We start from the raw sequence: 14,769 nt of genomic DNA, 5'->3' as shown, positions 1-14,769 counted from the left end.
TAACTTATAAGCGTTTCTTCTCTTTCCTTCCTATCGTTTTGCCCTCTCCACTGTGAGCATTGACCCCCTCCACATGTGTGATATTGAAGTGGTCAGAGTGCCCCAGTGCTCCTCCTAGTCCTCCACCTCCAGCCTTTGCTCCAACTCCATTCTCCTCTCAGTCTATTTATTCACCCCACCTGCTCATGTAATATTAAAACGGTCCGGCTTTAATTCCTTGATACTGGCAGTGGTAAAACTGTCCAATTCCTCCTTTGATGCCCAGATTCTTTCCTCGTTTATTCTCTTCCTTGCAAACAGCTTTTCACCTCCCTCCCCCCTCCTTACCGGTGGTGATGACGCCCTCTAGTCGGATGATGTTGGAATGGTCAAACTGCCCCAGGATACCAGCTTCGCTGAGGAAGGAGCGCCGCTGTTTGTCAGAGCAGCCAGCCCTCAGTGTCTTTATGGCCACTGGCAGCTCTCTCTTGCTGGGCAGCTTCAGGCACCCACGGCACACCTCTCCAAAGTCGCCTGTAAGAGAAGCACACAGGGGTCATGGTTCTTATCGATTGATGAACATACAGTACAAGAGAAAGTTGAAAACGAGGGTGGAAAGGTGTTGCAGGTCAGAATGGAGAGTAATCGTTGAGTAAACATCAAAAGACAGTGAAAAGAAATGAAGTGGGGGGTGTTCGAAAAAAGGAAAGATCAGGCTGAGAGGGGGAAAGGTTGGAGCAGAATCAAACGGAGAAATACTAACACACTGGGGAGGAAGAGAGATGACGCAAATGAACTGACACTATTGAGAGAGAGAGAGAGAGAGACACGAAATACAAAGGGATCAAAGAGGGATCAGATGGGGCAGGGTGCAGGTGAAACAGTGGAACATCAAGTAGAGACAAGGCAAACATAACAACCAGTCCCATTTTGGCAGAGATCAGTAAGTTGCCAGACTGATTGAAGTGCTTTCTCTAATTTGTCTCGAGGCAAGTTGTGGGGAAAGTGCAAAAACACCTTTGAGTTGCCTCAAAAATTGTCATTCCCTGTGTCCCTGTGCTCCGTTTGCTGCCTTTGCTCATACTGTGATGTTAATATTTGATAGAGATGGTAGCAAGGTTAACAATTGTTTTGCTTTTGTTGTTTTCTTTGGGGGGGGGGTGGGAGGTAATTAATCTCCACTGTTTCATACGTCTCTTCCCAGTTAAATTTTTCAATAGCCAAGTGATCAAATTCTGCTTCAGACTTAAAAGTCCACTGTTACATATGATCATTTTACTTGTCTCAAGTAAAACAGTGAAAGGTTTTCTGTGACTCTGCAGGGAAACGTTTCTGATTAAATGATGAGGTTTTACGTTTAAACTTTCAACTGAAAGATGCCCTGTGAACTGGTGGAGTTTGGGCAAATACACACTATGGGAATTTACCAGGTCCGGGTAACAACAACAAAAAAAAAAAAATGCTATGCATGTCAGAATATCTGGCCTTCGAACTTTAACTTTGCTGCATTTTACTGCCAGGGTTTTTTTCCCCACTGTCTCTCAATGAAAATAAGGTACTAAATTTAAAAAGAGCAACTTCAAAGAGTGCAGCAGCCTCGCTTCATAGAATCCAATACCTGTGTGCACAATTCGCTCTATCTTGATGCTTGAGTTGTCCAGTTCCTTGGCAAAAGTGTGCACAGCCTGCAGCAGGTCCTCGCAGGTCTCTGGGTCAATATAGGTCCTACGTGTTGGGATCTTAACTGAAACGATATAGGCACACAGAAAGGCATATTATAGTACGGCCTTTGAAAACAACTATAGATGGACAACTATTTATCACATTCTGTAGGGTTGGCTATAATTTATGGTCTATGGCCTGATAAAAGTCTGGATTCCCAGCAGTAAAAGGCCCACACACAACACAAATTAGATAAAAGGAAGCACTCTCAGATTCAGACGCCATAAAACAGTGTACGGGCAAATAAATACAGCGAGCTGGCCAACTGTTTTGTGTAGCATAAAGACATGTCTGTGGCCTGGCGGTATCCCTGACTCAACACAAAGAAAAACATTTCTCATGTCTGCATTGCTTTGTGCACTACTGAGGCTACACTCATTAGAGAAATTGCTATCCCTGCCTCATTCAACTAAGAATTTCTCCCTGTATGATTGTTGAACATTAGAACCAAATGTTGTGTCTTAGAAAAAATAAAAAAGCCCCTTGGTTTTTGATCCGGAGAGGGAAATCAATAGCTGAGCTTTACCCTTAATGCTTGGAGATGGCTGAAACATCTTCTGCTATCAAACCCCCACTATAGGTGAAGATGGCTGCTGTAAAGATGGCAGTCTTGAGGCCTCAAAGTGCTTTTCAGTTGTGCGTTTCACATGCCGCACAGCTACAAGGAAGCAGCACTCAAAATACTTTGCAAATGGCTGATTTCAGGATGGAGCTGTATGTTTTAGGATGTTTTTAACCCTTCAAAAAGATACAAAATAGTCGTGTTTATGTATTCACAGCACGTCTAATTCTTCATTTTGTTTGTCTTGACCTTGCGACTCCAAAGGCAAGGAGGAAAGCCAAGATCAAAGGCTCAGAGCTCTCAAATGTGACTCTCGGTTTACTCCACAAGGCTTTACTCAGATCACAGCTCTTTCGCGAGGATTGTTGTCTTTTCTGCTTGCTTCAAAATGTTATCACGCTAACACACACACACACACATATGCAAAATAACAGACACACTTACAAAATATAATCTTCAGTCAGCAACTGGGAAAGAACATAATAGACAACAAAAAGCTGAAGCAGAGAAACCTTGTGCCACTGCATTTGTAGTTGGGTTTGCTGCTTTGTGGTGTGTTTGAGTGTTTGGTACCAACCCTTAGTTCTCTGGAAATAAAAGGACAGCTTAAGAAAACTGGCAAAACTAAAAAAAAAAAACTAAAAAAAAAAAAACCATCCCAGAACCACAATACAGTATGTCCACATTACTGTATGTTAGACTAGGGTCTAAATTCCAAATAAATAAATGAATTTATAATACATTACCTACCAAAAAAAGGTTAATGTTACAATTATGTTGCCTAATTTCTTTTGAGAACCTTCACAAAATCACCACTGTGACACTAATGAGACACAACAATTGGAAATTTCAGCTGACATTTAGAACTGCATGTGACATCAACTCCAGCTGTTTGACTGTACACAACAAAAAACACGACCTGGTTTTTTCAATGAGCCTCTGCCTGTTGTATTTACAGAGCACTAACAACTAGCAAACAACCTAACCAACAGATCACAATAACCATTACTCATGGGTACAGTTCCCCATTAGGTGACCTGTGATCCTTGTTACAACAAGTTAAAGCTACTCTTCCAGGAAAAGGCTCGGTAGGTTTCCCAGCAGCTGAGCCGAGGCTCTGAAATGTTATTACAGCTCTAGATTGACCAGAGGGATACTAGCTGCCTCATAACGTCTATTATTGATCCCACACACACACACACACACACACACACACACACACACACACACACACACACACACACACACACACACACACACACACACACACACACACACACACACACACACACACACACACACACACACACACACACACACACACACACACACACACACACACACACACACACACACAAACACACAGACAAATAAAGCTAAAAGTCAATTATCAAGCAAATGAAACCTTTTCTATTCAAGGTCAAGGCTGAGTGGAGGATCGAAGACTCTTTTCTGTCAAATGGGGTTTTCAAACACGCTGCTATAGCTTCAAACTAGCACACAGAAGAGGGGCCGCGCATAAATGAACAATATGGGCTGAAAATGGCTACAAACATTCAGACACACAAGACACACAGATGTTCGCTTCATTGGCTTTGTGGCTGATTAGTTTCAGGGTTAACTGTGTCATTGCAATGAGTGATTGAGGGGAAACTAAGCCATGTTCACACTCAGCTGCCCACGGTGTGAGCAAGCTCAGGCCCATGTGTTTTCTCTCTATACAAAAGGACAATCCGCGAACACGGTCGCTCTCTTCCCAGACTTTATCTTACATGCAATCAGGCCCTGGATGATGTACATAAAACGGGTCTATTAATAAAGACTGTAGATGAGTCTCAATCATTCAATCCACTCCTTCCTACTGCACATTTCTAGGTCACGGTCATCACATACATTAAACTAATGTTCTGAGAAGTGTCACTTATGATGAGTCTCTACTTCTCTGCCAACTCACCTCTTCACACTTCATCCTTCTCCGCTCTTACTCCGCCTTTCGCTCACTTATTTCCCCTCCTTCTTCCTCTACTTTATTACTCACACACTCATTTATTCGCTCGTTCAGACTCGTCTCCTGTCCCTCAGCGTTAATGTATGGTTGTGAAATGTGTTTTAAGACTCTGGCAGGCGAACAGATGGGAGGAGAAAAAAAATAAAATAAAAATCAGGCTTCCATGGCCCAGAGTAACTCAGACACTTCCTGTGTTCAGACAAGGCAAAACCTGCAGCACCATGACAGCACAGTCCACAGTCACGGAACAGGAAGTGAACTCACGAATGTGCGTTGATCTTTGTGCCTGGTTTTGTAAATGTCCATGTTCTACAGAGAAAGGTATGTGTCTTAAATGCAGGGCAAAATATGTGTGTGTGTGTGTGTGTGTGTGTGTGTTTCTGTACTGCATGCTTGTCGGCTGTTGGCATGTCTTTGTTTGGGCAGATTTAATTCCCAGCCGCAATGCTTCGGCTCATTATTCATCAGGCATAGTGCTCCAAACCTCTCCAGAGGGCTCAGCCTGCTGGGAGATTAAACAACGCAAATGAGCGTACACACATACAGGCGCACACAAAATTACAAAATTAACAAAACTGTGTACGCATGCAAGAAAACTCTAAAAACACACATGCATCACTGTATTAGGACAGCACTGGCACACAAACCGGGAGAGATATGTCGAACTACTTCCATTCTGTCTCTGTCAAACAAAAAGCCTATTGAGAGCTCTGTTAGCAGAGTTAAAAAAAAAAAGCTGCATTTACAATCTTGTACCACATTATATGCAACAACAACATTAAAGTCCTGTTCAGGGAGTGCAATCTCTGCTGCTGCCTGCCTTGTTCTGGAGCTTTAACACCCCTGTTCCTTCTCTAGCTCCATCCCCCCCCCCCCCCATCCTGATTTCAATCTCTCCACATCAAACTCAGCCGCACACACTCACTCACACTCACACACACACACACACCACCTAATGGAGTGTGTCAATGCGCTCAGAGTTGGCTAAGCATGCACTCAGAATTAAGAATTAATGCCGCGGTGCTACTTAATGCCTCAAAAGTCATTTGAAATGCATGTGCACATGTGTATTCGCCTGTATTCCAGCATGTGGAACTGGAAAGCACGGCATTTATTGACAAAATACTTCCACCTGTCTTCAGAAATTGAACACACACACACACACGTAGATAATAGAGTGATCACCACTGTCACTTACACTGGAAGTAAAGTTCCTCGTCTCCCTCTTGAGAAGCTTTGCTGTAGCCACATTGTCTACAAAGAGAAACAAAGACGGGCATCAGACAGTGTTTTTATCCCAGTTGGCAGACACAAATACAAGCATCAGACGCTGTTTATCTTGCAACATAATAGATTATGGAATTTGCAAAAACTGTGAGATGAGAAAAAGCAGAGTATTGATAGTGGTGAGGGATGTAGAGAAGCATTCAGAAAGACCCCTGATGTGATGGTGCTGATGAGCAACAGGAAGATCTGAGGCTGAATAAGTAGAAACCCGGCTTGATTTGACAGCGCGAGTCACAGACACACACTGATGGGCCTGGAATGGATACGCTATTGTTGTTTCACCCTGATGGGAGTTTTCATGAAAGAGCGGGAACACGCCGCCACACAGGTAACTCTACTTTCTACATGTGTGTGAGGAGGCTGTTGCACTTCTTATCGCTTACCACCACAGGGGGTGTAAAGATGAGAGTTCTCTATGATCTGACTGCTGATGGCTTTGTGGCTTAGAGGAAGACGTGGGTCTTTACACTCACATTACACACACACACACACACACACACACACACACACACACTTTAAGTGACAGATTAAAAGGTGATGAACTGACTTTCTGGCTGGCCGGCACTGTATTTACTTGGATCAGAGTGAGGAATGGAAAACCAAGACAAAAGGAGTACAGCCAAGAAATTAAAGAAAGCATTTGATGGTAAAATCTGCATCTGTGGTTCTTCCATTATACGAATATAACCCAGAAGTACAGCGTATGAATATACAAATTCATGAATGATGTGGGGTTTTCTTTCAGCTACAGTCTCTTTGCAGGCTTCAATAGTTCATATTTTGAGAGTTTTTTGAAGTTTGTTTGGTTTATGCTGGTGTGGGTTTTTATGTGCACCCATCAGCCACAACAATAATACCACCTGATTGTTAAAAAAAACAAACAAAAAAAACATTAGGAATTAGGAACTACCAAATGCTTATGTATCATTATGGGTTTTGTATCACTTGAGAATTTTTCGGACCCATACATGCACTTTAACTTGAGTACTGAGTTTGTGTACTTCTACCAACTCAGCAAACGTGCATCACATTCTTGCTGTGTAGCTGCAGGCTGCTCAGAGTGGCCATTCTAGTGGCCACACTAGAGCACCAGTATTAATAATGTGGCTGATGGGTTTATATCAGTTGGTGGCATATCAGCAAATAAAGAATATTGCAGCTGATAACAGGTTTTACACAATGTCAAACAAAACCGGAAGCAGCCAGTCTGTTGAAAAAGATGGCGTCACATCATGCCAAACAAAGATTTGAGAAATAATGACTTTGACGAGGATAGTTTGTGTGTAGGACAGAGGGAGGTTGTGTGCATGGGAGTGTATGAAGACCTGTGCATGACTGTGTGCATTTAAGTGAAACCTAATGTCTGCTCAGGAAGGCGTGTGTCAATGTAAACGTTAAAACACATCATGTTTCATACAGAACCGGTGCACAGATACAGGGGAGTACACAGCGGCCACACTGAGGTGTGCGTGTGTGTGTTTGTTTTTATGTGTACACAGACAGGAATATTTATGCATGAGGTTATTTACGTGTGTACATGCAAATAATTTCATGCCTGTGTATACAGGAGTGTGTTGTTTTGTATTTTCCATGTGCATGCCCCTGCGTGTGACTGCACGCGACTGACTTGATCGAGGGTGAGACTGGCACATTCTTTAGCCTGTGCAGCAGCAGGCGCTGTGACAAGGTCAGGACCATGTCTGTCAAAACACACCAGCAGACGCATGCAGCACAGCTCCTCAGGGCAGGAGATACCAGACACGGGGAGGAGACAAGAATTAATAGATAAGGGGAGCATAGCAAAAAGGGATCGAGGTACCAAGAGAAACAAGATGCAAGAGACCTAAAAGGAGGAGGAGGAGGAGGAGGAGGGGTAAGGGAGCTTGAGAGGGTGATGAGGGCAAAGCAGGGGATAAACCACTCAGAAAAAAGTAAGGAAGTTAGGAGGAGATGGAGAGGCAGAGGAAGTGACAAGAAAATAAGTGGTTGGGGTAAAAGGATAATTAGGCAGAAGGATATGCATGGAAGGAGAGATAAGTAGTTGAAGAGGCAGAGTATAGCCCATAAAGTACATGGTTAGGGGCAGAGGAAGAGGCAAGCAGACAAAGAAAAAGGCTGGTAGCTGAGCGGATGCTACACATTAAGGAAGTAAGCCAATGATGGCGTGATAGAGGTAGAACATACAGCAGAATGAGTTGGGGAGTGACAAGAGGCAAAGAACATCCCGAATAACACAATAAGACGTCAAAGCGAGGACAAGAATTGCATGAAGGAAAAGTTGCATGAGTTGATTCAATTTGCAATTGTTCTTTTGAAGTAAAGTGAACTGGCGGATGTAAAGTATTTCTTTCAGGGTGGGTACGAATTCAACCGTAAACAGACTCCATCACATTTTTTAAGTTCATTTCACATCTTGGCGGAGCACAGTTCGGAGGATATAAATGGAATTGGGCCAAATGGTTTGGGAAAAAAGAAAGGGGAGAAATATTTTTGGCTTATTATCGTTCCCTTGGTACAAGAAAGAAAAGAAAGCGCAGAGGGAGCGAAACGATGGCATGACAACAGGGAGAAATGAAAGAACAAGAAAGGAATTGGAAGATGGTAGTTTTGTTTTGGGGGGGAGGGGGTTGGTTGGTTAATGCAGGAGGGGAGTGCAGACATGCCAGTGTACCTGGGCATCAGCTGTGTGAAGGGAGGAAGAGGGGAGAGAAGAGGAGGAGGAGGAGGAAGAGTGGAGAAGGAGGTCGAGAGCAGCACCACGCTTGCAGGAGTTACATTGGAGCTCGAGCAGACGCTACTGGGAAGAAAACAAGGGAGGGGAGGGGAGGGGGGAGTGCCAATGTCAATCCTGGCTCTTTTCATTACTAGAAAAGATGTCAGTCAACATAACTTTGGATTAAAGGATTCTCTTTCTTCTAAATCTAGTGATTCTCATCATGCTGCCAAAAACATGCAAAAATAAAAAGATTCATAGATCATCATTACTGTATAAACACATACTCCGTATTTTGAAAATATATCCTGCAGTGTTTTCATCCTTACCAAAAACCGGCTCCAATGTATTGCTTTTGACTGGAGCTTTGGATCAGTTTTTAAATTTCACACTTCAGAAGATCCAGATGGCAGGAAAAAAAAAAAAAAAAAGCGGATGCCAAAACACTGATGACTCTGGCCAATTCCTGTCACTGTCAGTTCGGCCTCATCGAATGTTAATTTTGGCACTAATTTTCCTCGTAGTTTAATCTTTGTGTTTTGCAATTTTTTAAAGTGCATTTTATTTTGAATGAGTGAATGGATGTAAAAATTAAAATAAAAAACATTGGCCCCTAGTAAATTTCCTCCAACAGTTTGGTTTATGTGGCACTGACTTAACACTAACTACAGTTCCCACATCTATGTTAATGAAGGGAGAAAAATGGCTCACTTAATGTGTTTCAGATTGTTTATGGGAAGCGACTCCAAAAAAATGAGCTACATCAGGCTTTGAGTACAAAAATAAGTTAATTAAGTTTGTTACAGTTATTTTTTCATAGTCACGAATACAACTATAGATTGTTCTCAGTCTTTTCCTTTCGATTGTCGACACTGATTGTAATTGTATGAATCTGCGGGTTTTGTTGTAATCATAGTCTTACTATGATGTTAACAAAACGTTGTCATTCTGATTTGGGGGGATTAGCACTCCCCTGGCCTACTTGTGTGTACTGCACGCCAATGGCAAATTCAAACTTGTTGCTCAGTTTCAGGCGGATTATCATAACGAACGCAAAACCCACTCGCTTGTGTTTTCAGGAGAGAATTTTCCAAGCAAAAAGGCGACAGATGCCGTGTGCATTTAGCCAATTTACTGTCGGCTCTTTCCTCTCCGTACCTGTATGGTCCTCAAAAAATAAAATGCAGTTCTGATGATGTAAATAATAAGTGGGGAGCAGGAATAGAATCCCAGCTGACAGGTAGAGTGCAGCACAAAGGAATCAGGCCAGCAGAAATTTAAATAGCCAAAAAAACAAAACAAAAAACAACAAATACACACAAACAAAACAATAAACAAGCACACTTTTTTTTTAATATAAATATTGACATTTATGACTATGGTTTATAAGATTTAAATTTGTTAGATTTGTTTTGATTGACTGCTCAAAGTTGAATGTTCAGCAGTAGTTTGTGTGTGTGAAGAACATTTCCAAAACTGATACAGAGCCATTTGGGAAGAGAAATTTCACACTGAAAGTTGTCTGTTTCTGACGGTGGGGGGCTTCCTGAGATATGATCTTTACTAGACTGCTGAGTGTGAGACCTTTTCTCTTGGCCTACCCATCTCTCTCCCTCGTTTCATTTTTTCCCATCCAAATCACACGTTTTGCCACAGTGTCACCAAGAGTCAATGGACCCATGAAATGACCCTCTGCTTTAATTCCCGGTCCTACCGCTCCACCTCCTGCTCCTTTCATCGCACTCACCTGACACACACACACACACACACACACACAGGCTGGTGAAGGGTAAACAATCCCACTGCAAAGACCAGTCAAGCCTGGGCTTCCTAGACAATGTTTGGGCAATGTCCTGTAACTCTGGCTCTATCAAACTCTGTCAGGCATCAATGAACTCTGTCTCCGTGTGCGTATGTGTGTGCATGTGATGCCGTGTCAAGATAAGGTTTTAAAGACAAAATACTCCTTTGTCTTTTTTTGACGTCGTTCGCCAAATTATTCTTACTGAAAAGCTTGAATATTTTCCATGTACAGTACTTTAAAAAGATAATGTGGCTCTAACCCTTATTGAAGATGCTGGCAGAGAGAATGAAGGAGTAAACAAAGTCAACACACAGCCTGTGCATGTCATTTTCAAGTAAATATGTAAAATTCCAGCGAGTACCAACTTCATTAATACTAATATTTCAATTTGTCTGCTATAATCTAATTTTTGAATGGATTTAGGTTTTGGACTGTCAGCGAGATGAAAGAATATGTGAAGATAATACAGGGGTCTCTATTTTACAAAATGTCTGCAGTTCTTCTAAAATACCTGTAAGGCTACAAGGTGTTAGTTGCAGCTCTGGCTTCAATAATACTGTTGTAATGTTAAACCCCACCCCTCTGCTGCGGTGTGATGAATCCACACATGCTAATTTATGCAAGTCCATGGTCTGTGTGTTTTGGACTTTAGACTTACAGGGATGAACTGAGAGGGAAAACCAATCCACACGCATGTTTTAGAGCTGCTGACAATTACTTCACATTACTTAGAGATTTTCTGGTGAAATTAATTAGAGAACTGCATAACCATTAATGGGAATATATGGCGAGTCTTAAATGGCTGTGTGTATGTTTTTGTATGAACAGCAGAGTGAGGACCCATTTTTTTACCATTGAAACAATGACATTTTAACAAGTATTAGGTTTAGGTTAGAGTTTAAAAAAGGGGCTTGTATTATATCAGTGAATGTCCCTGTGTGTGTGTGCGTGCGTGCGCAAAGGAACTTGTTTGCATGTGTCTCTTAGAGCAGGCAGATCGATGTAACTGAGCCCCCCTACCCATAGCCAGGAGCTGGCTGTCTTTGCAAATACAAGTGCACGGTAATAGAGGCATCAAGCAATTCCCTCTTTGTCTCTATGCAAATCATGAAGAGCAAGTTAATGGTCCAGCAGTGTTGAACAATGGAGACCACTTGCAATGAATGCAGTGATGAAAATAAAGGAGAGAACGATAGGCATTATTATTCACCACTAGACTGTGTTCGAGGGGATGATGTTGCCGTTCCTCAAAGCAAGAATGTATTTATATACTTGCAAGTGAAAGTGTGTTTGCACTCACAGCAAGAACAGTTTTGTATATTTATTGTACTTTGGTTGTGTTGCCTGCACATGGTGTGTGAACATCTTCGCCCATAAACTGCTTTATGGACATTTGATCAACAGCACCAGTTTATATGGTTGTGCTGTGATTGAACAAAACCTATTCTCCACACCTGGGGCCAGATGTATAAAGGATGTTTATGCACATGGGGGGGCAATTTTCTAGAGGCACAGTAAAAGAAATGATCAGTTTAAATAGAGGGCAACATATAAACTGATTGTAGAACATTGCTTATTGTTTTGAAATCCACATTTTGTTAAAATGCTAATTTAAATGTTCATTGCTTGAGCAACCTACTTGACCTACTCGCATTACAATCAGCAAATGTTCTTCCTCAATTTTCCTTTTTGCAGCGGAGTGTACAATTATCAATACACAAACTTGTGTTTAAGGGAGTTTCTACTTCCATTAATGACGAATGATGGGAGTGGAAATGATGCTAAAGCAGAACCAGGCTTACGTGCATATTTATATCCGGTCAAAAGAATGTGCAGCACATTTCTTTCTCTGTGTGTAAGCACAGTTTAAATTATGAATCTTATGCATCTGGCCCCTAGTTGGCTCAGTTATTGGACTGTGTGTATCTCAAAATGATGCGTTGGTCTCAGTGTCTCAATATCACAACCTTATCCATGCAGGTAGGTACGGAAAATACCTCGTTTTCCTTATCTACACTTACTTTTGTGTGTGTGTTGAGCATGTAGAGGGAGGAGGAAACTATGGAAACAAATGTTTTCACTTTGTGCCTAAAATCTCTCTGCATAGACACATATTGAATGTTAGCCAAATCAAATGAAAAAACACACACCCACACACAACTGTGTGCCTGGTCATGTGTGTTAACTGCGTGGGAGTAGATATGTGCTTCGTACTCATCTGCCTGCATGTGTGATGAAGTGTATGGTGTGTGTGTGTGGGGGGGGATGCATGTGTGAGGTGAGCTGGCAAGATATAGAATTGGATAGGAGTCAAAGAGCAAAGTGGTTAAACAGCACTTCTCCCCTTTATCTTCTCTGCTGAATAAAACATGCAAGTATATGGCAGGATATAGACCGTGTAACAAACAAGACATGAAAGCTCACACAGAATAGCTGTGCAGAGTTGAAACAGTGAGTGCAATGGCTAGTTGACTGTCAGCTGAGTGTTAGTTTATTAGTTTCATAAACCTCTAACATGAGGAACAAGAAACGTAAAAATGTTGTGGTACAGATACACTAAATCATGATTCACATCTAGACCATTTTGCATTTATGTATTTATGTGACGGGGAATAATGGCTTAGTAATAACAAGGTAATAAGGGGTAATATTAGTAACAGGATTATAACAATTAAATACAAATATAATATCTTGGAAATTATTAGAGACATTATGGGCTAACATATAGGTGGCTAAAAACAAGAAAAAGTAGAAACCAAACACAGTGCTATTAAAATTTTGCCCTGTAGTTATGATGTAATTATCAGGATATTTACTCATCACCTTGTTATTACCCAGATTTTACTTCTATGTTAGTCATTTTCACCATATAACCTTATTATTACCCAAGTTATAAGGGTTTACCTGCAATTTCTTTTTTTTTTATAAGTTATAAATATTTTGAGACATCTGCAAGACTAAATTGTTGGGTCTATTAAGTGCCCATTGATACTGCACACAGTACTCAAATATTCCCAATGAAAACAGCAAGAAGCCCAATTATGTTTGGCTACTGAGCCCCGTTTGCATTTTAAGCACAATCGGTCACTGACATTCTGCTAAAGTTAGCTTCAGTTTGACTTCAGAATTCCCATTAAGTGTATCAGACTGCAACTTATTAGAAATGGAGAAAGAAAGTTGCCTTCATTGATTGCTGTCATCTAAATGGCCTCTTCCTGTCACCACAGAGCCCCCTCAGTTAAAAGAGTCTTGATTTAATAAGACTGAGCAGTACGCTGAAAAATTAGGTCACAGCAGCAGTGCAGAAAATCAATGTGGTCACCAGTGGGTCTATCAATTTGCTTTAAAATTAAACATCAGTTACAGCAACATTTGGTTTAATAATAAAGTCGACTCGCTGCTCTGATTATGAAAGGCACAAAAGAAAATTGGATCTTTTTCCATGTCTATGTCTTTTTTGATGCAAGCTATCGGTCTGGTAGATAAACCTTTATCTTTTTGCTGTTTCACAATTCTCACGTCTCTATGAGAAAACTAATTAGGCAGCCACGAACTATGAACTCTCACCCAAGTAAATGATAAAAAAAAAAAAGGTTTTGACCCTGCCAGTGGTCTCTTTCTGGTGCAGACAGCAACATTATCCAGCTGATGTCTGTATGTAGCATATTGAATGGTGGTGACCGTAAATTGCGATGGTGGAATTTCATTCTCTCACTGTCACTGCACAGTGTTTTTACTCTTCCCATCACTGGATTACTGTCATCTACTACATTTTATAATGGAGTAGCATGCGACAGTTGACTGAAAACATGATTGAGTGTTTGTACACATGTGCATGTTGATATATAATAAAATCTGAGAATGATAGAATGAGTCACGGGACGTGTATAGTGCAGAGTGAATTAACAATTTGCCTCTGTGTATTTATATACCTCCTCCAGATGAGAAGTCCGACGCCCATGGAGAGCAGCATGATCAGGGCAGCCACTGACACGACAACAATGATCACCACCGGACTCTGTTCACTGGAGGCCAGCGCCACTGGAAATGACCCATAAAAAAATTTTATGAACGAAAACACACAACACAAACACAACTGGGTGCACAACAATTATTATTATGTTGAGAAAAATATTGCCATTAAGAGCCAACTGTAAGTGCCCACGGTACATTAGCACAAAAATCAACAGAAACAGCCAAGACAAACAACCTAAAGATAGAAATAGCTAAAAAAAAACTAAATAAATCTGCTATTGTCATTATATCAAACAAATAGTAATAATTTAGAAATCAGAGGTTGCTGTGTTGTTGCCTGGTGAGAGTGTCAGGTCAATATTTATTTGACACTTGATCTTGCCTGAGGCGAATCTAGAAAACTGAATATGCATCATGCAAAAAAAGTTAATGTGCAACTAAGATCTTTCACCCTAAAGCAAAACAAAGAACTGTTGCTAAGCCATCTTAAAAATGAATAACTAATATGTGGTGGAGCTGGTCTCTGGCCAACTTCAGAAGACGGTTGTAGCGCAGGGCATTTCTCAGGTGAGTTAAACTGGGTAAAGAGTGTGAAGCGGCTCAGCGCTGTAAGACGATGAGTGTTCAACAAATTCCTCCCCCGAATAAATAAAAAGGTTCAAAACAAAAGAATTTGTGTAAAGCACAAGGCGTGTAACACACAAGCCGGCACAGGCATG

At 41.3% G+C, this 14,769-nt stretch overlaps 1 protein-coding gene across 4 annotated transcripts in view; it reads right to left on the bottom strand.

Moving 5' to 3' along the window:
• The window catches only part of LOC137122978 (ephrin type-A receptor 7-like), a 133,938-nt gene that overhangs the window by 9,653 nt on the left and 109,516 nt on the right, over nucleotides 1–14,769 (bottom strand). For 2 of the 4 annotated variants that reach the window (XM_067496293.1, XM_067496276.1), the window contains exons 8-12: nucleotides 14,008–14,116; nucleotides 8,230–8,355; nucleotides 5,470–5,525; nucleotides 1,598–1,723; nucleotides 328–513 (exon numbers count right to left, since the gene is read on the bottom strand). In XM_067496293.1, the coding sequence (XP_067352394.1) occupies nucleotides 328–513; nucleotides 1,598–1,723; nucleotides 5,470–5,525; nucleotides 8,230–8,355; nucleotides 14,008–14,116 (603 nt within the window). The remainder of the gene's footprint in view (nucleotides 1–327; nucleotides 514–1,597; nucleotides 1,724–5,469; nucleotides 5,526–8,229; nucleotides 8,356–14,007; nucleotides 14,117–14,769) is intronic. The other 2 variants (XM_067496284.1, XM_067496301.1) reach the window with 2 other exon arrangements.

This window comes from Channa argus, chromosome 1, assembly GCF_033026475.1.
Source record: "Channa argus isolate prfri chromosome 1, Channa argus male v1.0, whole genome shotgun sequence".
Lineage (NCBI taxonomy): Eukaryota > Metazoa > Chordata > Actinopteri > Anabantiformes > Channidae > Channa > Channa argus.
Note: the sequence above shows the minus strand (reverse complement) of the source record. Positions and strands in the feature narration are given on the sequence as shown.